Source organism: Pieris napi, chromosome 4 (assembly GCF_905475465.1).
Source record: "Pieris napi chromosome 4, ilPieNapi1.2, whole genome shotgun sequence".
NCBI lineage: Eukaryota > Metazoa > Arthropoda > Insecta > Lepidoptera > Pieridae > Pieris > Pieris napi.
This window is the reverse complement of record NC_062237.1, coordinates 9283246-9304932: the sequence shown is the minus strand read 5'-3', so window position 1 is coordinate 9304932 and position 21687 is coordinate 9283246. Positions and strand designations below refer to the sequence as shown.

The 21687-nt window shown below is 31.8% G+C and overlaps 1 protein-coding gene across 1 annotated transcript; it reads left to right on the top strand.

Annotated features, from left to right (window-relative positions):
• Positions 1-884: 884 nt before the first annotated feature.
• LOC125049243 (protein singed wings 2) lies at positions 885-21100 on the top strand. Its single transcript, XM_047648399.1, has 9 exons — positions 885-1099; positions 3104-3293; positions 3698-3857; positions 6512-6674; positions 8432-8589; positions 14816-14989; positions 17686-17844; positions 19149-19349; positions 20634-21100. Exons 1-9 carry the CDS (start codon positions 1087-1089, stop codon positions 20820-20822), a joined length of 1407 nt encoding a protein of 468 aa, XP_047504355.1. The 5' UTR covers positions 885-1086; the 3' UTR covers positions 20823-21100.
• Positions 21101-21687: the final 587 nt, after the last annotated feature.

Below are 21687 nucleotides of genomic sequence, written 5' to 3'. Positions count from 1 at the left end.
TCTAATAATCATACCGGTGAAATGATAAAAAAAATTTTTTTTAATAGGTACTAATTAAAATACTCTGGACTGAAATTTGCTAGGCAACCCATATGGATTATATTTATTGACATATTAAATTAAATATAAAATACGTTTAATTAAATAAGCATCTCGGTGAAGGTCGTTGTATATCGGGATCTTAGACCATAAATGTAAAATTGCATTTCATTCATTATATTCTTTTTTGAGGTTCATAAGTGTACATTGTGTTATCTATATGATTTTGAAATTTGATCTGTTACTTAACTATTTATATCTATATTTTTATTACAGATCTGGGCAGATGTTTTGCCACAATCGATGTTAAGTTAGATAAGGCCTGTTGGAAGGCCTGCCTTTTCAGGAGATGCTGATGATTAAACTGTCTAGGGAAGATGGAAGGGGGCAAGGAGTTTCACTTCTTTGCTGTTTTTACAACAAACGACGATCCAAATCGTGCAGTGCGGCAACTGGGCATGTCAACAATGAAATTGTGAAACTTCAATGTGCTTCTAGATGAGCGTTATTTAACTACTAAGTACATAGAAGTCATATAAGAAAAATATATTATAAGAAACGGTGAAGTGGTTAACCGAAGTTAACTGAAAGCATACTAATAGTTTTATGTTTAGAAGACTTTGCGAATTGCGATTATAATACATAGCACGATTGTTTATTTTAGTAATCAATAATGTATTTTCTGACTATTTGCATAGTAAGCAAATCTAGATTTTTTATATAATACATAATTTAAACCTTATAATTATGTATATATATAATATATTTTTAATAAATATAGCCTATTGTCGATGTAACTAGTATAAACAATTACCGGCGATCACAATTACAATTGTAATATGTTTCGAGAGATATAAAACCATATTTGAAAATCTTTGCGCATTTTCTTTGAGCTTTGTTTACCTGATAATTTCGGTAACTTCAGCATCAGGGTTTTCAGTCGCGAGTTGGCTGTCGATCGCGCGGGCGTTTTTCCGAAAACTCGTTTTTCCGCGTTTTATTATTTTCTCCTTCTGCCTTTATGTAGTAATTATTTAAATTATAATAATGAGGTTTTTTGGTAAGTGATTTCTATTTAAATTATAATAAGTAGTAGTGTGTACCTACTGGTGTGAATAAACCAAATGTATTACATTTTTACATTTTTAATTTTACAGAGAAAACTTCCTAAGAATCTGTGTAGGCTTTGGTAGGACATAGTTCTATGATTCTGATGACTGAGGCTTTGAAATTTTTGCGCGAGTATTTGCAATTTAAATAGGACAAAGTTAGATCTCATATTTCGTTTGTTGTTTTTGCATACTATTGTAAATGGAAAAATAATGAAAATTAATATCTGACACACGCTAGCATCGCTAATAATGTTCAAAAGAATTTCAGTTAAATTTAATTTAATACGTACCCGCAATCATTAATACCAAAACATTTTTTATTTCCCTTAATCCAGCTTAAAGGCAATATAAACGTGAAATAACTGGTGTAGTAACATTTTCTTTCCAGAATAAGAAAAAATCTATATTCCTTTTAAAAAGTTCTCCGCGTTTTTTAATTTTGTTTTTTAAACAACCAAATTTAGGGTAGACTACTTATTATATGCTTACGAGTTATTATATGTTTAAGTACTTTCGCATTTTAAGCATAATCTAGACTTCAATAAAAATCTAGGATATCTATTTACACGCAATTAATTACTAATATACACATGGACTAAATATTTTAAGTTTTACATAATACTATAAAACATAATATATTTATTTTTGCCAGTGTATTATTCAGACGAAGCGCTTTAAAATTTCCAGATAAAGCACAAACCAACAATTGTGTAGGTTACTTTATTTAATAAAAGTAAACTCTCTCCCATATAGCCATAAAAACATCTTAAATTTTATTTATTGTTAATAAAAAGCAAATTCACATTTTACTTCCAATTCGATTTTTTTTTATTTATTCCTTAAACTCTTAGGAATACTGAGGAAGGCTTTTATGAAGAGAGTAATTGGACAATGAATTTATTTAGTACTTAGGTTTTTATTTCGGAAAGAGAACAGTTTCTATGAGGTAGCTTAGCAAATTGTTCCATATGGTGGTATGTAGCTACTAAAAAGGTAGGATAAGTTTAAAAGACATTAAGGCAAACGAAGTTCGCGGAGGCAGCTCCAGAGACAGATCCTTGATTATCCAAAATCAACAGCCTCCTTTTTCAAATTATGTCTAGGATAATGATTCATATCAGCTAAGAAGTAGAATTTGATTTGTTAGCAACTGACAGTGAATAAACCTTTTTTACTTCCGAGTAAGTGGCGAATTCAAAATTTCTCTTATTTCCTTATATTCGACTCCTTATTTTGTTCCTCCTTAGTTGGTCTAACGACAATCACTGGTCCAGTAAGTTTAGTTATTTTCGTTTTTATTTTAGTCAATGCCGATTACATTAGGGTTTAGATATAAAAACAACAAAAATATTTCAATTTTTTTTTCGAGTTTATTGGTTTCCTTAATTAGATAACTCAACAAGATGAAGTTAACATATCCGCGAAGGTCGCTATGATGGTTCCAAACAAATTAGTTTGTCACGAGCGGTGATCGTCGACGAATCACTTCAATTAACGAGTGAATTGTACACACTGCCTTACTACCTAGTAATATAAATATCGCATAGTCAGAACGACAGAAAAAAATAACATTCACTATTACTTTTCTAAACAAATGAAATCAAATCTTAAGTTTTTAATAAATTATTCTATCATTGATTTGTGATGATTTTTTAAATTGATGATACACGATAAAACAACCAATGTAGCAAAAAAATGACAAATTGTATTCTAAATTTATTCTAGAATATAGCAACAAAACTTTACAATCGCTTAGATGTCAATTGGACAACGCTTTTTCAACCAATATTAAAATTATTTGATGAAATTGTAATTCAATATAAATGCTGATTGAAATAACTGTAATAAAGTTAAATAAAAGACTTGGTCTTACGCTCGCATCTTTAAATACACTTTATAAGGGGGTGTTGTTGGATAACATATACTTTTAATTAAAAAAAATACACTTTCAGTTTTAAGGATTCTCTTCACAACGTTAATGATTGGCATCGCTGCTCCGAATACACATTCGAAGCAAAACCACACAGCATTAGTCAACAGAGGTTGTACACTGACAGGGACTAATAAAGCTCTGTGTTCTAAATCTGGTCACCAGTTGGTGTGCACTAGAGGGTTCACCAATGATTGGTTGACTGGAGTATGGTAGGTCAATAAATGTTATTTGAATCAAACGCAGCGAACTCACTTTCACTCACATATTTGACATTTGCCGCTACTGTTTATAATTTATTTATTTAAAAAACTATAATTCAAATTATAAGTCGTACGATTAAGATATTTTTAATATAGCTCCTATTAGCTGTTGAAAAAGAAAGCTTTTTTAAAGCCTTTTTTTTCCTCCTTTATAAAATACGTTCGTTATATGGACTATATTGTCGAAAGCGAGTAGATCATATTTTTAAATAAATTTGAAATCCGCTGTAGGCAAACTAACTTTATAGTACTAAGCCAATCCGACAATGTCGAAAAAAAAAGAAATTTAAAAATATCTATAATATTCAATTCATAAGATACACATATTATAATATCATCCAATTTTCCCACAGGCACGAAATAAGAAGTTTAAAGGTAGTGGATTGGCCGGGTACTTGTTTTAACGTGAATCGCTTGGAGTATCATTACCCTAACTTGAGAGAATTAGGCTTTTTCAACTGCACGCTCATAACCAAGCTTAAAGGACGCTTCACCGCAGTAAGCAGAATTGAGGTAAGATAGTTTCTCGTAATTTTGTAATGTTCCGGTTTCAGAAGGAGCTTTGAAATTGCAAGCATCAGCAAGTCGAGTATATATACAATGTAAACGCAATGTAGTTTCATACGCAACAAATTACATGTACCAGCCACACTACAGAGTGATCAGCAAGAACTACAGGGATGGTGCCATCATAACAAAAATAAAAGATAAACGATGTATACAATTACGACAAAAACAATAGGTAGGAATAGAGTCTGCCCTATTGTTTATTAATTTATCAACTTAGAAATATAAATAGGAATTTTATAATTTACCGATTTTTTTTTGTCTTTCATAAACTAAAAACGTATCTTGTATAATGTTAGTAATGTTGTATCAGTTATAATGGTATTGCTTATCTTTTGAAAGTGATTAGAATAGATTACAGTTATCATACGCAAATAAACACATGGACCATTCATTAATGTTATGTTGGTAATTATGGTCAGAATCTTAAGTCTATAGTATACTAATAAATAGTAATACTCCACTCAAAAGTCTTCGAATAGCATCTTACCAATTGATGACTGTCTGCGCTAAAACGTTGAGCAAACACCACGCGTCGGTTGACGAGCTATGGTGAAGGCTGTGCAAAGAGAAAGAAACATCTTTATCTTTGCGATTGAATCAGATATGAGATTCAAATATATTGACATATCCGAGAGAGCTTATAAGCTCAAATAGCCTGGACACATGGTACGAAGAACCGATGACCATTGTGGCTAAAAAGTCTCCACGTGGAGATTGGGGACAAAATCGTGATGTTGGTAAACAGAAAAACCGACAAGGGAAGACGCTATAATGAATTCAGTTATAGAAACAACGACTGAAACAAAAGTCCGTCGATCCAATTAAGGTGCTTCAGATGCACCGAACATGTAACAAAAAAAATTCAATAATACAGAGCAATTAAAGTACTAAATTCTGATGTTATGAATATTATGATCTCGGAACTCGGAAAACGAGAAAATGCATGTAAACAAGCCTTAATTGATATTTGTTTCAGTTAATTGCTTATTATTACATGATAGAAATAATAATATGAATAAGCACATTCGGATTCCCTGTGTCGTGAGCGGCTAGTCTCTTTCATTTGACAAACGTATAATTGAACTTTTAACAAATTTGCACAGCACTACCACTTTTGTCATTTTACTACTTTTAAACAAAAATGTAAGTAATTCAGTTTCATTTTGAACATAAGGCAGGTTTAAAAGGTACTACTTAAGATTGTAAGAGAAAGTGTGAAGTTTAAAAGCTCTTGATACGACGGCAAGGCTTCCAACTTGTCAACAGACCGTTTGAAAACAGCATTTGTGATAAATCATTCTGAAAACCCAAGTTTATTAGAAAAGTCTGAGAAAGATAATCATAAATTATTTGAAGCAAGACAAGAATATATTGTCACAGGTTCAAGTAGAACATCACGAATATATAAAACTACAGGCTAAATTCGCCGGTAGAATGTGAAAGCGACCCCGGGAGTTTTTTCATTTGCGGCAGGGCAGGATGCAAATTGCGACCGAGTAGCAGAGAGGATGCCTAGTCAGAGTCAAGTCCCACATATCCCCGTAGCTTTTTAAGTGCGGGGATTACGCAATTAGTATTTTCTCCTCGGTTATAAAACAGAAAAAAAGCTAAATTCGCGTAGTTATAAAGTATTAAAAAAAACTAGGAACTAAGCTCGATATTATTATTAGTAGGTACGTCATAAAATAATAATTTCCATACACAAAATAATCTTTGTACATACAACATAAAGAACGACTCTTTTGTTATGAAAGGTTATTATACTATTATAACAAATTTAAACAATGTACCGACTTTGAATTCTTTGATGTCGCCGACAACTTTAGTTCATGGCTTGACGCGCGCTGCTTTTTCACAAAGTAATATGATATGTATGGTTTTTAGTTTTTACATTGAGTTAAATAGCATCAATTAACCCAATTTAATAGAAAGTAAACCTATTGAATGTATTACAAAGATACATTTATCATAATTCTTTTGATTCTACCGAACTAGCACGCCAATGCGCGGCGTTGGCCTATTTCACCGTTGTCTAGTATGAATGAATTTCAAAGAGTGTTAAATTTATTGACCTCAATTTGTTTGTATGGAAAACTGGACGTCTTAATTATTAACGTTTTCTTTTTACTTTTACTTTAATATGCATATCGGCACTGATATCCTTTGAATAGAAAAATAAATGTGATTAGGTTTAAAACACGTTGTATAATATTTTAAAGGGGGAATATATTACATAGTATTAGGTGATAAAACATCGAGGTTATTAATTTATACTTGAGCTAAGATAATAGTATGTTGTTCCAGCTATATTTAAACATAAAACTTCACTGTTCATAAATTTATATAGCATATAGGTCAACATTGTATTATGTCCTTTAGTTAGTTAATAGTCCAACAGAACTCCGTAAAAATCTTTATATATATATATATATACGTAGTAGTGTATATATATACTAGTGTCACAAAATTCGTTCCTACTACTCCTCTACAACGGTTCGACCGATTCTTATGAAATTTTTAATCATATTCTGTCTGAGAATCGGCTACTATCTTTGAAACCCACATGAGAAACTTATTAATAATATATTCCTTTGCAGAAGTTCTCAGTGCACGGCTTGTCATCGCTATGGGAAGTTCCAGCAGAAATGGTTTCACAAATGTCACAACTTAAAGTTATCGACTTCCGAAGCAATGTGCTTAGACACTTAAAAGCACCGCTATTAAAAGGGCCAAAAAAATTAGACAAGGTCTACTTGAGTGGTGAGTTACGTGTATACACTTAGCAAGATAAATTATTTGTTTAACACTATCTTTAAGTACCCGTTTGAATATCACAATAGTAAAAATGCTTAGTGTTTACTGTGCTTTATAGTCTGCAGCTAACAATAGATTTTAAAACAAATTCGACTATTTAAACCATTTAGTGTGTAACATAGATTTAATGAATTATCACTACGATAATAACATTAAGGTATCTTCACACACACATCACATCACAGCTCATACATTTATATATTAATTATTATAAATTACAATACGCATTTTTGTTAATTAAAAGTGATATTGTGAGGTGATTGTTTAAATTTTTATTATTATTTTTCTTTGGGTGTTTGATATTTGATATATATATATATATATAACCTGTATATATATTACTGGCCCCTTTTAAGGCTGGTGGATGATTGGAAATCGTGCGCGGTTAATATCGTATGTTTTCGTTATTTATTGCATAACATATACGTTAAAAACATTCTATGCAACTACTGAATTCCTTTAAATCGATGACATAAAAACGAAATTTAAAAAAAATTGCATCTCAGCTCAAATTGTTTAAGCGAATTATGTATTCTACATAATATTATTTTCAACAAAGAAATTTAATGAAACTTAAATTGTTATTTGTTAAGTGGAATAGAGAACTGGGCTCTGGGACCCTCGGGACGTTACTTTTCGTTGTTTTTGTACACGCTCCCTTAGTTCTAGGCAGAATATGAATTCTATTTAAACGCGAAATATTTAATTAAATATTACTTATGACTCCTGGGTGCCGCTACAAAATTAAATAAAAACAACACTTTTCTATATTCCCATACAAAATATTCGTAATAATACTTAAAAGTCAATTTGAACTTTAATACCATATCATAAAGTTCAAGTGTTAGTGAAGGGGTTCCGGGAAGGTAAATTTTTATTTTTTGACATAATGTATTTGTTGTCTTATCAACTTTCTTTTTTTTATCTTACTGACTAGACCGGTGTCCCGAAAAGCAGAATAAGTATTTAAAAAAAATAAAGAGTCGACTGTTAGGCGGTACGATGTTCGCCAGGCCAGCTAGTTTCACCATACATTTGTGTAATTCTTATTTTCATAGTATTTTAAATGTTAAAATGTATGGGCATCTATTTGCAATCTCAAGAATAGTTAGATCGTTTATAAATGGCAGGACAGTCACAATGATTGTGTGTAAATTATTTTGAATAATATGGCCTTCTTTGGGTTCAGATAATTAGACGTATCCAGGTCCAAATATCATATTATATTAGCGTCAATAGTACGCGTATGTCATCTTCAATTAATTTCCCCGGTGATATATTTTCCCTATAGAATTATCATAATATTTTTTCCTTAGCCAAAAAGATAGAGGCCTTATGAGACTTGAAGGCGTGTAGCAATTAATTAGTTATTCTAACAGTTTATTAACCTAATTATCGTTACTGTATAATCAGTGTATATACGTTCCCTCAAACAATTTTTCATTGAATGTGGGTGTAAGTTGTATCCATGGCCTTTCTAAGAAATTTGGCTGTGTGTAAACTTGTAAATACGTCCTTAGTATCTAATAAAGTTAAGGTTTTGGAATGTATAAGGTTGCTAATAAACCCATCGTAGAAACATTTGCCTTTAATTTAAAAAAATAAAGTAAATATAAAAAATATTTAATAATTTCAAAGGCAAAATTAGGTTTGAAATATCGATATTAATTGTTTAAGAAAAAATAAAATGTTTTATATTCTAGATAACAAGTGGGATTGCAGTGATGGTGGTCTCGATTGGCTTGCCATGGAACACGAGAATGGTACCATAAAACGAATGATTGTTGATTATTATCTACTGGTGTGTCATCAACAGCTTTACAGAGGAAAGCCTTTACACAAAGTCATGGATATCATAAAAGTAAGATCTTTTAAAAGATTATATATAATAAGTTGTCTAAATACGCCACAATTAAAGAGTCTTTCCTCCAACTTCGATTTTGTTCGATTTGGAGTAGAGACTCTTGGGCCGTGGGGTTCAAGTGACAGGCGCTTATTAAAGATTTAAGTTGGCGCCTGGTAGATAGTACCCGTGACCCAAGAGCTGGTGCTTTCCTGGCTCAACGAATAAGTATCGCAATACAGCGACGAAATGCTGCTAGCGTTAAAGGTACACTGCTACAGGAACCACGCTTTTAAATTTTCTTTTTAATAATTTGTATTATTACTTTGTAGTTAAGTAAATACAAATTATGCGTATGATTAAATGATATCTGATTACACAATAAGTTGTCTTAGTATATATTTTTATTCTAAGAATTTTGTACAACTAAGTTGTTTTGTAAGTGTCTTGTTTCTGTCATCGATCGAAAACTTTTCAACGCTCGGCACACTGATGCATTGGTACTTAAGAAATATAAAATACAAGATTTATTGTGACAGACACTTATAGGCAAACATAACATACACGAAGAGGAAAAAAAATGATTTTGAAGTGGGGAGCAGACCTAGCTCGTTTTGGCCAAAACGCGTTCTTCTATGGGACAAATGGGATGATGGGATGCCTAGTTCAATTAAAAAAGATGATTTTTTTTGTTAAAATGTTGAGGCCATCTACGTAATTCACAATGATTTTTCAACGATGCTCCTATGACAACACCTTAAAGTGCTTTGGCCTGGTTTATATGTTGGCAACTCTTTTTGAGATGCTACTAGGAAAAGTAAAATAATTCTAAAATTTTTAATACTTATAATCAATATGATAGATACGGAAATGAGGTTGCCCTATTGCAACGGGACCGGCAACGGTATAGAATTTCGTCAAAATTAAGCGCCTATCAATCGTTATATAATACAAATAATGCAAAATAAATTATTAAAGACACTTTTCTATTATGATTATTTGACTCCAACTGAAAATTATATAGATATACCAATTTGATTTGATACAATTATGATTATAAATCTTTCGTTTTCAATACCTCAATTTTAATATACATATTTATAAAAAACGTGCGTGCGTACAAAGTACACATGTCAGAAGTGAAACTTCTTAGGCAAACTAATTTTTAAGTCACGTTCATATTTATGAAAATCTAAAACTTTAGATTTCCAAGACTTAGAGGGAAGGAAGATATTATGTTAGGAATTTAATGAATTTAATTGTCATTAAAATATTAAAAGTTGAAAATTAATACAAATTATACATTTATTTCTTCGATTATAAAAACACGTGGCATTTTAATTTACAATTGGTCATTTGAGATTTCAATAACTTATTTTGTATAAAATATTAATATTTCATACATTCTCTTAACAAAATTTTAATTTTAAAAATTGAATTTCTATAAGGTGATTCGCACTACTCACTCTCTCTCAATCGGTCTCAATCGCTCTATGCCTTTTCTTCGACAAAAACGCTGCACATCTTCGTGACGCTAATATTATTATTATTGCGTTTCATCCTTTAAAAAATTTCCCTCATGCGCCTAAAGAAGAAAAAATTATACAACGTATTTATATAATTTTTTTTACACTTTACACAAAAATCAAATACAAAATATTCTAATTATGTTTAATGCGACGAAGGACGTTCAAGTATTACGTCACGCAACTTTTGGATATTATTGACCCCTCATGTAACGCGCCATAACGTTTTTCTGTACCCAATAGTAAAACGTTTCGTGACCACTCAGTGGCTCTTTATAACTAAAACTTACCATTATGTGGTGTAAAGTACTGGAAAGTCGAAAATAATATTAACAATAACTCGTAATTCAATCCCCGCCCCGCATCGTAACGTTTTACAAAAGATCCCCGCCCCTCCCAAAATTCGTTACGTAATTCTTGAACGATCCCTAATTAGGTATAATTTAATTTAATGTATCAAGGCGCATATATTTAAAAATCAAATGCTATACAGTATTAAATAAACAAAACATTAAAAAAAATTGATATGATGAAATATGATAATTTGCTTTAGACAAATGGGTTAGGTGCAAACCGCTATTAATGAGAACAGATAACGTTACCTGGGTATTAAAACACTTGCTAACCTATGCAAAAAAAAATTAAATATTTACATAACTGCTACAGGATATGGAGCGCGCCTACTGTATGGAGGCGTTGAGTTAAATTCCTGGAAAACCAAACAATGTTTCAGTGTGGAATGAAGGTTCATCTGCATCTGCGAAGATCAGTAAAATAGGCATGGAATTATGTTTTCACCCATGCTCCATGAGGGGTAGGGTGAAGGGGTTTTAAATAACTTTCTACTATTATAGGGGTTTTATATAACTATGGAAGGGTTTTTCAACCAAAACATTTGCGATTTCTTTTAGACGAATAAAAAGTTTTCTTAGTATATTTCTGAACTTCCAAGTAAACCGTTCTATTGTTAAGTTTATTGACGTCTATAGCGAATGCCAACAGATAATATTCATCTGTTTACCTATGCAGATAAAACAATGGAATAAAACGGTTATAATTAGCAATAAAACATCTACGTTACAATTTTTCATTGTTCTGGCCATCTGTGCAAGAAATGGAGGTGTTAAACTTGGTTGCCAGATGTTTCAAAATTAGCAATAAATGTTTTTTATAGTAATATTGTTAAGGTCCGTATGACCGTTTAGGTCATTTAAAAAAAACAAAGAGTTTGAAAATCTGTTGACATTTGGTCAACATATGGGTTCGCGAACATTCTTGATGAATATTTTTTCTAAATCGAAATATGTACTTGCTATCAAGTGGTATTTATGTGATATTTATATTATACACGTGTGACATACTGACCATTGACTTTGCATGTAAACGGGGCCTCAGCATATAATGAGATGGGCACTCAGCACAGTGAATGATGAGCTACAGACAAAATTTTTGTTAAATTTATTACCATTAGTTCGCTCCTCCTACATCTAGTTCAAACAGATTGAATGAGATTCAATTCGTGCAAATTTCATTTAGTAATTTGTATAGAGAACCCGACAGTCGTCGAATATATCTTTGCATATACAATTCTTCATAAATATTCTGTTTACGTTACAGACCTCGTATTACGATACCATAAACAAACCGACCGCGATTACTGAGTATTGTGTGCCATAGTCAACGATACCTGATAAGATGTCAGATGACACTTATTAATCCTACCTACATTTTTTATAGTGGATGCAACGAAATACAAAGGAATTTTAATGTGGTATTTATGGTATAAGCAGGGTACTAGATAATAAAGTCATTAGTTTCTGAACTCAGAAAAAAATTTAAGCCTCCCGGTCTGGCAGGTTACGCTTTAAGGCGCAGGAGCTACCGGGCGACTTTTCTTATTTAGACAATATACATTTAAAGTGTTCCGCTCACAGTTACATTCTGTAAATATTATCCGAGTATATCGATTTCTAATTTCTTCTATTACGTCACCTGTCCATATTCTCTTCTGTCGTTCTATGCGTCTATCATCATCGTCTTTCCGGTAGGTACTGTCTATTTTTTGTTTCAAGTGTCCATCTTTTGTCCCGCGCTCCAGATATATGACCTGCCCATTTCCATTTAAACCTTGGAGCGTGTACAATTGATTGGCCTGTAATTCTCAATGTTTAGAGTGTGGTGCCTTTCTTATACACCAATGTATTTGATTGGCACTTCTTGTTCTATGTTATTACCATTTTAAAGAGTATGGTCAGACATGTGATCAGGATGCAGGTGCTCCAATCTTATGTTATCTGGTCCTGAGCTATTTCCTGACTTTAGAGTTTTTATGTGATGCAATATTTCGCCCTTATGGGCAAGATCTTTCTAACTACATATTTTGATTGGTTGTTTTTCGACATGTGTTGTCGTTGTTGTTGAAGTTCTTGATAAAAGTTGGTAGCAAGTTCAAGGATGTCTTTCTAATTTATAGCTTTCTTCTGAATGTTTCCTAGGCTCTGTATCCATGTCTTGTGTGTATTTACTTCCTTATATGATGCACTTCTGGAAGTTACCAGATTTTTCTCGATTACTTTCTTTCTGTACTTAGTCCTATCTGATTGCTTTATAGGTTTGTTTCCATATGTTTCTGATTTGGGCTTTCGTTACGTCCATTTTATTTTTCTTTATTGAGTACATATTTTTCGTTGGGTTTTGTATACTCGTATTGCATTATTTTCTAATTGAAATTACTTCTTCTAATTTGTCGTTAAGTGTTTGTACGTATATTTTGTTTTCCAAACTATCGTCTAATGCTTTCAAATTCTTCTGAAGGTTTTGGATACATGCTGTCCACTAGTCTTAAGGTAAGGTCATTACTATCTTTTTAAATGATCTTAGACGCATCTTTGGGGATGCTAGCAGCAGAAAACATCTCTGCATTCTGTGGTCGGTGTGCAGGATGGGAAGTTAATATTACTTAATATTTTAATATTGGACTCAATTGCCTCTGCCCATCTATGTGTAAGGTATACAATAAGGTAACCATTGTTTTATAGCATAATTTACTAATGTTATGTCCTAATTGTGTTATAATTCTTTATATAAATATAAACTGTACAAAATACAGGACGGGATATTTTTGGCTTCCTTGCCATATATTATAAAAAAGTCTTAGAATTGTCTACGTTTGATTTAGTTTATGCAAAAGTCATTCGAAATACGATATCTACATGTTGGGCAATTAGCGCTTTTCATACGTTTAACGTTACTGAGAAATGGTTGGCGGGTGTGTAGGGAACGGGCGAGGGGAACTAGAAAAAATATTCAGATAGATTTTGCTTTGACATATTAAAATGAAATGTATGTCTCCGTTTTGACTTTTATTTTAATACCACAGTTTGTTTGGTTGAACGCCATCTCAGGAGCTACTATTATCCTTCTTTTTTAATGATATGAACTTCTTATTTTTTTTAAATTAGTAGTTTACTTCAATTGTCTTTTATAATATATATACATCATATTTCTCCATTATCATATCAGTACGTTGTCCAAACAAAAAAATAATAGGAGTAGATTTCTGTATTTCGCCAATCTTTTGTACGTAATAACGATGGCAAATACGGGTGAAGGCGAAATAAATCTAGAAGTTCACTAAAAAAATGCTGCATTCATATTTTTATAATTCTCCAACTTCTTAGAAAAATTGATGATACTACAAATAGGTTCATATTTTATGATTATTCTATATATTTTTTTATATTTTAGAACACCTGATTTTGACTGTTGTATAAACTTGTATTATAATAAGTTATAAATTAATTTTGTTTTGAGTCATAGAATAAGTGAATTAATTAATAGTTATTTTAATTCAAAATTGCATAAGAAAATAAGTGCGCGCCAACAAAAAATGCTAGATGTTCTTCAACCTCTTCACTTCTTTGTTCCGAATATGACATAAAACTTCGACATAGATTCAAATAAAATTGAGTATTTAAACTTGTTACCGAGTTTGAGCGGTAAATTATTATCTACGTCTGTTTAGCTAATTATTAATTTTCAAACATAAAATTGTTTACTGTTCATAACCACGGGTAGTATAAGCAGGTTGTTTACATGGATTTCGTCATCTCAAAACTATCTTATACTTTCAATAATTATGTTATAGGACAATCATTTAAGGACCTATCCTTCTTTGTCTGTTAAACAGTGTAGGTATTCGTAAACTAGTTGAAGTTTTGCCAAAAAAGAAAAAAACATGTGTGTGTACTTGTGTACACGCGTTAGAAGTTATACTTTTTTGGCGTTACTAGAAAAATAAAATTATTTTTTTTATCTTTCGCCTTATTCTACGTTTGTAGAAAAAACGACACTAACAATAGAAAAAAGTTATTTAATGCATTTAAAGTTTTATTATAATCCATTATCTAGTTAAATAAAGTTTATTTAGATATCACAAAAAAAATTTGAATTTTTTTTAGAAACAGACATTTTTATTTTAAAATGTTGACTATGCTAACTTCAAGGTGTCGGTTTTTTTGACGGTGTGCCCGCGCATTTAAAAATTTACTTGCATAATTTTTCCCTAATGCGCCAAAAGAAGGAAAACTTCAAAAACATATTTTTAACACATTGTTATTAAATATGAGTTACTTGGGGTCGACTGGTAATTTTATGAAATTATCATGAAAAACTATTTTTTTTATATTCTAAATATAATAAAAAAAAAATATTTTCAGATGGTACGTGAAACTTGTCCACAGCCCTGCTTATGCGCAATGACTCATGTAGTGACTGACCGAGTTGGTGGTATCATTCCGTTAATCACAGTAGGCTGTGCGAATAAGAAACTGACAGTTCCACCTACAACTTTACCACTTGGTGCAACAACTTTAAGATTGGAGGGAAATAAGGTATTTAAACGCCTTGCAGTTATCATTAGTTTTCAAAGGTGGGACGTTTTTTACTACCATCTTAGGCAGCGTTCAAGTATTACGTAACGCAATTTTTGGAGATTATTGACCCCCCCCCATGTAACTCGCCGTAACGTTTTTCAGTACAGTACAGTACTGTTCCCAAGTCTAGTAAAACGTTTCGTGACCACCTAGTGACCCTTAAGTTACTATTATGTGGTGTGAGTAGAAAATAATATTAACAATAACGCGTAATTCGATCCCCGCCCCGCATCGTAACGTTTTACAAAAGGACCCCCCCCCCCTCCCAAAATTCGTTACGTAATACTTGAACACTATCTTAATATCTTATCGCATGAAGGAGAAACAATAATTATTTGGCTGACGAGGCACCTCTAGAAACGGTAAATTCCCAAAAGTGAACTCCGAACATCTCCACCCGTAATGTAGGTTGAACAGAGTTTAGTTTTCGTGGGATAATGTGCGTGTCTCCGATAAGATTGTGGTAAACCGCAACATTGTCCCTGTCATGTGATTACATTTATCATGAAAACGGTGAACAAATTTGGACTTTTGTGTATTGTAATTTGTAATACAGTACGGCGGAACGCGATAAAGACGCTGATATAAATCATGGGAATACAAACTAGTAATTAAGTAATCGAAAGTGGCAAGCAGATCTTTTTTTTAAAGTATTGGCGTTCATAAGTGTACATAGCAATAATTCTCCAAATCTAAAAAGTTCCAAACTTCATATTTTTTTATATTTTCTGCAACCTGGTGGAAGTTTAAAACCATAGTCAGAATATCTAGCATAGCGCCGGCGACTCCAAAGAATTCAGTTTATATTTTGGCCAAATAGAACGCTAGTCTACCCACCACATATAGCTGATCAAATTTGTTCGGGAGCCCTGTCCGCCTATCTATTTATATATATATCAAGTATGGCGGTCATCTTATTTTGCGTATTTTGGACTAAAACTTCTACTTTACCAAAGTGCCACCAATTCTTGACCCAAAACCACAAACCTGATCTCGCTAGGTGGTTTAGGCGGGCCATAGATTTTTTTTCGATATCAGACCCTAAACTTGTAAAATTTTTCCTCTACTCGATTTTGGAGTCTCTATACGAAAATGTCAAAGACACCCCCCTAACCTCACCCCCTCGAAATAGAAGCCAATGAATGAAGAATTGAAATACATATTATAATATATCTAGTTTTATATAGTTTTTTTTATTAAAATTAGTTTTATTTAATATTAAACTACAAAAACGTTATAGAAATAATATTTTACAAACATACCATATACTCTTTATTCAAAATAAATAGATTTAACACGTAGCGTAAAAGAACAAATACGTGCAACTTCTTGTTTTCTACTTAAAAGCTATTACGAAATTCAAACCAACAAAATACGAATCAGCGATAATAATGCATATGAATGTTCTCATTGTATATTTGATCGTGTTGATTTGTAAGCAATTTCATCAAAGTATACTGTTACGTGCTGAGAACTACTTAATTTGCCTCGTAAGCACATAGCTACATCATAATATAAATTCAAACTCAAGTCAAGCAATTGTTACGAAATAGTTCGAAATTGAAATAAAACTGATTTGAGCGAGGCGCTCGAAATTTCAAAATAGTTTTCAAATTATGGGTTTCTTTACAAACTAAAAGGACCAAACTATTTGTCCATTTAGAATTTGGAATCTCCAATAATCTTACTGTAATTATTACATTATACATTTTATCAACTGCTAATAATTCAAGTTTCGTTTTACCTATGGAAAAAAGTCATAATTTAAACTTTTACAAGAGATTTATTTACAGATTTAATTGATTCCTTTGTCTGATATTGATTTTAATTTTTATTATAAAATCAGTGGCGCTACAACCTCTTTAGGTCTTGGCCTCAGATTTCTGAAACTGTTTCATGATAATTTTTAAATGTAATTGGCAAGTAGGTGATCAGCCTGACCCACGCCGTCGACTTTTTGGGTCTAAGACATGTCGATTTTCTCACGATGTTTTCCTTCACCGTTCGATCAAATGTTAAATGCGCACATAGAAAGAAAGTCCATTAGTGCACAGCCGGGGATCGAACCTACGACCTCAGGTATGAGAGTCGCACGCTGAAGCCACTAAGCCAACACTGCTCTTTTTAATTTTTATTATACATACCTTAGTTAAAGGGTTATTAAATATTATATTTAGATATAACATCAAAACGAAACAAAAGTCAGGTCTGATGATTTTCTGTTTTTTCCCCGTTTCTTGAAACTTAATCAAATTTTTATATTATAAATAAAATTACAATTAATTAATTATGTCGTTAAAATTAACGTACCTCGGTCTTCTTAAAACCCGTTATGTCTCCTATTAAAAATAATAAAATTATGATTTAGAGTTATGTTTAGTTGCGTTAATTTGTATTTCTAATACTGACTGACTTTATTGGTGTTGAACAAGGTATAACAATACAAAATTATGCGTCGTCGGACGCAGGTTGTGTCAAATAACAGAATCTGAAATATGAATCTTCTTCATCTTCTCGACAAATTTGTTTCTTAGAACTAATATAACATCATCAATATATTTAGTAGTTTTCAAAAAGATAATCTTAAAGAATATTTATAAAGGCATAAACATTAAGAGGATATTTAGCAGGTTCATCATATCTCATATTTTCAGTTAAATACAATTAGACCATTGGTTCAGGAGCCTCAATATAGAAAACTTATGGATTTATATTTGGACAATAACAGTATACCTGCTGTTAAAGAGTTGGAGGGTTCTGAATGGTTCACCACTTTCAGGGTACTGAGTCTGCGAGGGAACTTTTTGAAACAGGTTAACTATTTCTGTGTTAAATTCAAATTCAAAAATCATTTATTCACGTAGTTAACACAATGTACACTTGTGATTCGTCAGTAAAGAAATACATATTAATGCTTTTAATTTTACATTTACTGCCAGTTCTCAAATCAAGGGCGTAGAACGGAAGAGAAGAACTGGCAATAAACTCTCCGCCACTCTTTTTATTCTCCATGTTTTTTTTTTTTGTTGGTTATATTTTGCAGAACAAATTGCGAGTAATGTATGTACTAATGGTTTGTAACATGTAACATATTATATGAGAAACTAATCAATGCTTTACCTTGGCTCTTTAATAATATATAGTTACTGCTGGCTTATCTTTTAACCGTCACTTCAAAAGCAGCCCGATCCACATGTTGAAGCTGAGTTAACGTACTAAAGTACAACTTTCAAGTTGGTGATTGAATATTTGAAAAAACATCAAAATTGTGTTACAATAATATTAATATTGCAATCGGAATCATTGCAGACTATAGATTAGCCCTGCCCTGCAGGCTTTCGCTGTTAACCCTTTTTTTTTAATAAATCAGTGGCGCTACAACCTCTTTAGGTCTGGGCCTCAGAGTTCTGAATCTGTTTCATGTACATTTTTCAATCTAATAGGCAAGTAGGTGATCAGCCTCCTGTGCCTGACACACGCCGTCGACTTTTTAGGTCTAAGACATGTCGGTTTCCTCACGATGTTTCCCTTCACGAGCAAATGTTAAATGCGCACATAGAAAGAAAGTCCATTTCCCAGCCGGGAATCGAACGTACGACCTCAGGGATGAGTGTCGCACTCTGAAACCACTAGGCCAACACTGCTCATCATATCCTTTTTTATCTAACTATATTATCCGTGCTAGCCTAGTGGTTTCAACATGCGACCCCAACTCTGAGGTCGTAGGTTTGAAGTGTTTGAACTCCAGCTGTGCGCCAATGGACTTTTTAAGTGTGCATTTAATATCTATTAAATATGGCACGATTTAGCCTTGGACCCAAATTGTCGACTGCGAATGGCACAGAAGACTGATTACGTGCCTAATAGAAAAAATAATGACTACGAAACATATTCATAATAAATATATATATATATATAATATATATATATATATATATATATATATATATGTATATAATAATTCTGTCGCCCAGACCTAAATGATTGTAGCGCCACAGGTTTTCTACATACATACTACATCAAATCGATGAAATAAATCAATCGGTTGTACGTACTTTTGTATGAATGTGGGTTCATAACGTTTTAAAATATGTGAATATTAGAATTTCTATTTCAGATACCAGTTTATGCCTTTGACAAAGCATTTCAAGCGAATAATAATATAATGGGCGTATTTCTTGGACAGAATCCGTGGAGATGCGATTGTCACTTTATTCCCCGTTTTCAAGCTTTGCTACTCAAATATAAAAGGATTATTCGAGATTTATCTGATATAAGATGCTCGAAATCTGAAGATAAGACGATTTCTCAAGTACAAGTAAGTTACTGCCTAGGCTTGGTACTTAAATTTTGGCTATATTTAAGTAACTTTATATTTCATGGAACCTTTAGGTAAAAAAAATACGGCTACAGTTTAACTAGACAAGATATATAATTGTATACAAGTGTGTGTACATATCGCAATGTGACGTATATACTATTTACTAGTAGGTACTACCCTTGAAATTAATCTTAGTAAAATCGCGTATTCATATTTTTCGGCCGGCATTGAAACCCGAGACTTGACTTGGATTTCAAAATATTAAAACAAATGCAAAAAATACGACTTCAGAACTATATGGTAACATATATATCTATGCTTAAGGATTTTGGCTCAACAAATATAATTAATACACGAAAACGTTCATTACCGTCCTTATGTTACATTAATCAATAGTTAACTAATCAGGCATTCAACTTCCCAGCATTAAATTACCCCATTGTGAACCATGATAAATAATCTACCATTTGTAAGTTATGTAAATTATTTTACCCATTGTAAATTATGATGAAATACAGAGTAAACTAATAACTTTAGTTTACTCTGTATTTTAAGATTTGTTGTGAAAACTACGAATTGTCTTGATTCTATATACATAATTGAATGGAGTAGCTATTTAGGATATTGGTTACATTACATTAAATTAGATTTGATAACGTAAATACTTGTCCCTATTGAATGAGCGAATGTTTTTGTAGGAGTCTATGGATATCAGATACCCAGAAAATAGGTCAGGTGTTTCGCTTGTTTTTCCTTAATCGATTTAATAGAAAACTTTATTTGCGTAAGGATGTCTGGAAAGGAAGTATTGAATTTAATTTTGCGCTACAATAGTGTGTATTAAAAGCAAACTTTAAGGGAATGTTCTTTTGACGGATAGTAAATATTAGGAAATTTTATATATAATTTCCTATTAAATATGAAATTTGGTGTTAAACAAGCATTTATTTAATAAAAAAATAGTACTCAAAACTTTATTCTCATAAGACAAAGTGTTTATAGTATTGTCTTTTATTGACATAGCCCTTACACATTTAAAGAATACATTATTTTACCGGTTTGAAGTAAAATAATTGTAAATTTATAATAATACATAACTTCAATCCGGTAAAAAAGTGTTTTCTTTAGACAAAGTGTTCCCAAGTCTTAAGAGTATTTTGTACGTCTTATTTAGATATTTTTTGCAATGCAATAGTAATGTCATATGCCATTCTTTAATAAATAATCAGTCCTTCTGCCTTCAGAAGTAACAAGATTATATTTTATAATATTATTTTTTAGATCAGCACAATGCCACTGGGAAACGTTTGCGGACGAACCGAGACGAAGTTAATGCCAATAAGTTCGATTAATATTGTGAATTTAGTACTTAGTTTTCTCATATTTATTATTATTGTGAGATTTATATACGACTGGCACCATTTTAGAACCACAGGGAAGTTACCATGGCTATCGTCAATACTTCCTTGAAATTTGCTGGAAGTAAATATTTGTTGATTTCCGTCTACATAATAATGGGATGATACCATAATCACAACATTAGCATACAGGGATCGTAAAGATAGTTTGACTCCGCCTGATATTTTCTCGAAGCGTTGGAAATAGTTTAAAGTTATGGCTAAGTCGAAATAATATGATAATATGCAATATTAGAGCGACTCGTGGCCATGTGTAATACCTTTTCAGAATCCCTATTAAATGCGCCAAAACTTGTAATTAATAACTCAATTTTCGGTAAAGTAATTTTTTTCACAGTGGGGTCCGAAGTAAACAAAAAGTTATTATTTGAAATAATTTTATTTCGTATAACTTAATATTATCTTCAATTCACTCAATAAACAACTATAAATAGTATGTCTAACGCAAGAACTCATCAGTACCAATCTAGTGTATATTCTGAAAAAGATACAGGATGTAGATTTTTTCGAATTTTAATAAGAATTAGTAAAAAAAGTAAAATTTTCTTATAATAACGCAAAATAAAGTAGAACAATTTTTTGCAGCTGATGACTTCATCTATCTCCTATTTGCGTTTGATCCACGATTTTTTGGCCATCCTGTATATACCAAAGTCATCTATAGTAACTACTTACTTTAATAGACTTTAATTATACTTTTTCAAGGTTGAAAGCGCCACCTATTGGATAAGCTTTGTACTAATGCAATTGAAAGGTTTGCGTGACTGTATTTTTATTCGAGCAATGCGTCTTAGAATAGTTGTTTGCTCACTACGCGTGTAGATGGCGCTTTTTTCACTGGAGCTACACAAAAAAAAATTATATGCTTAATTGAAATTAACTAGTTATAATATTATTTTATCATGTTGAAATAATTA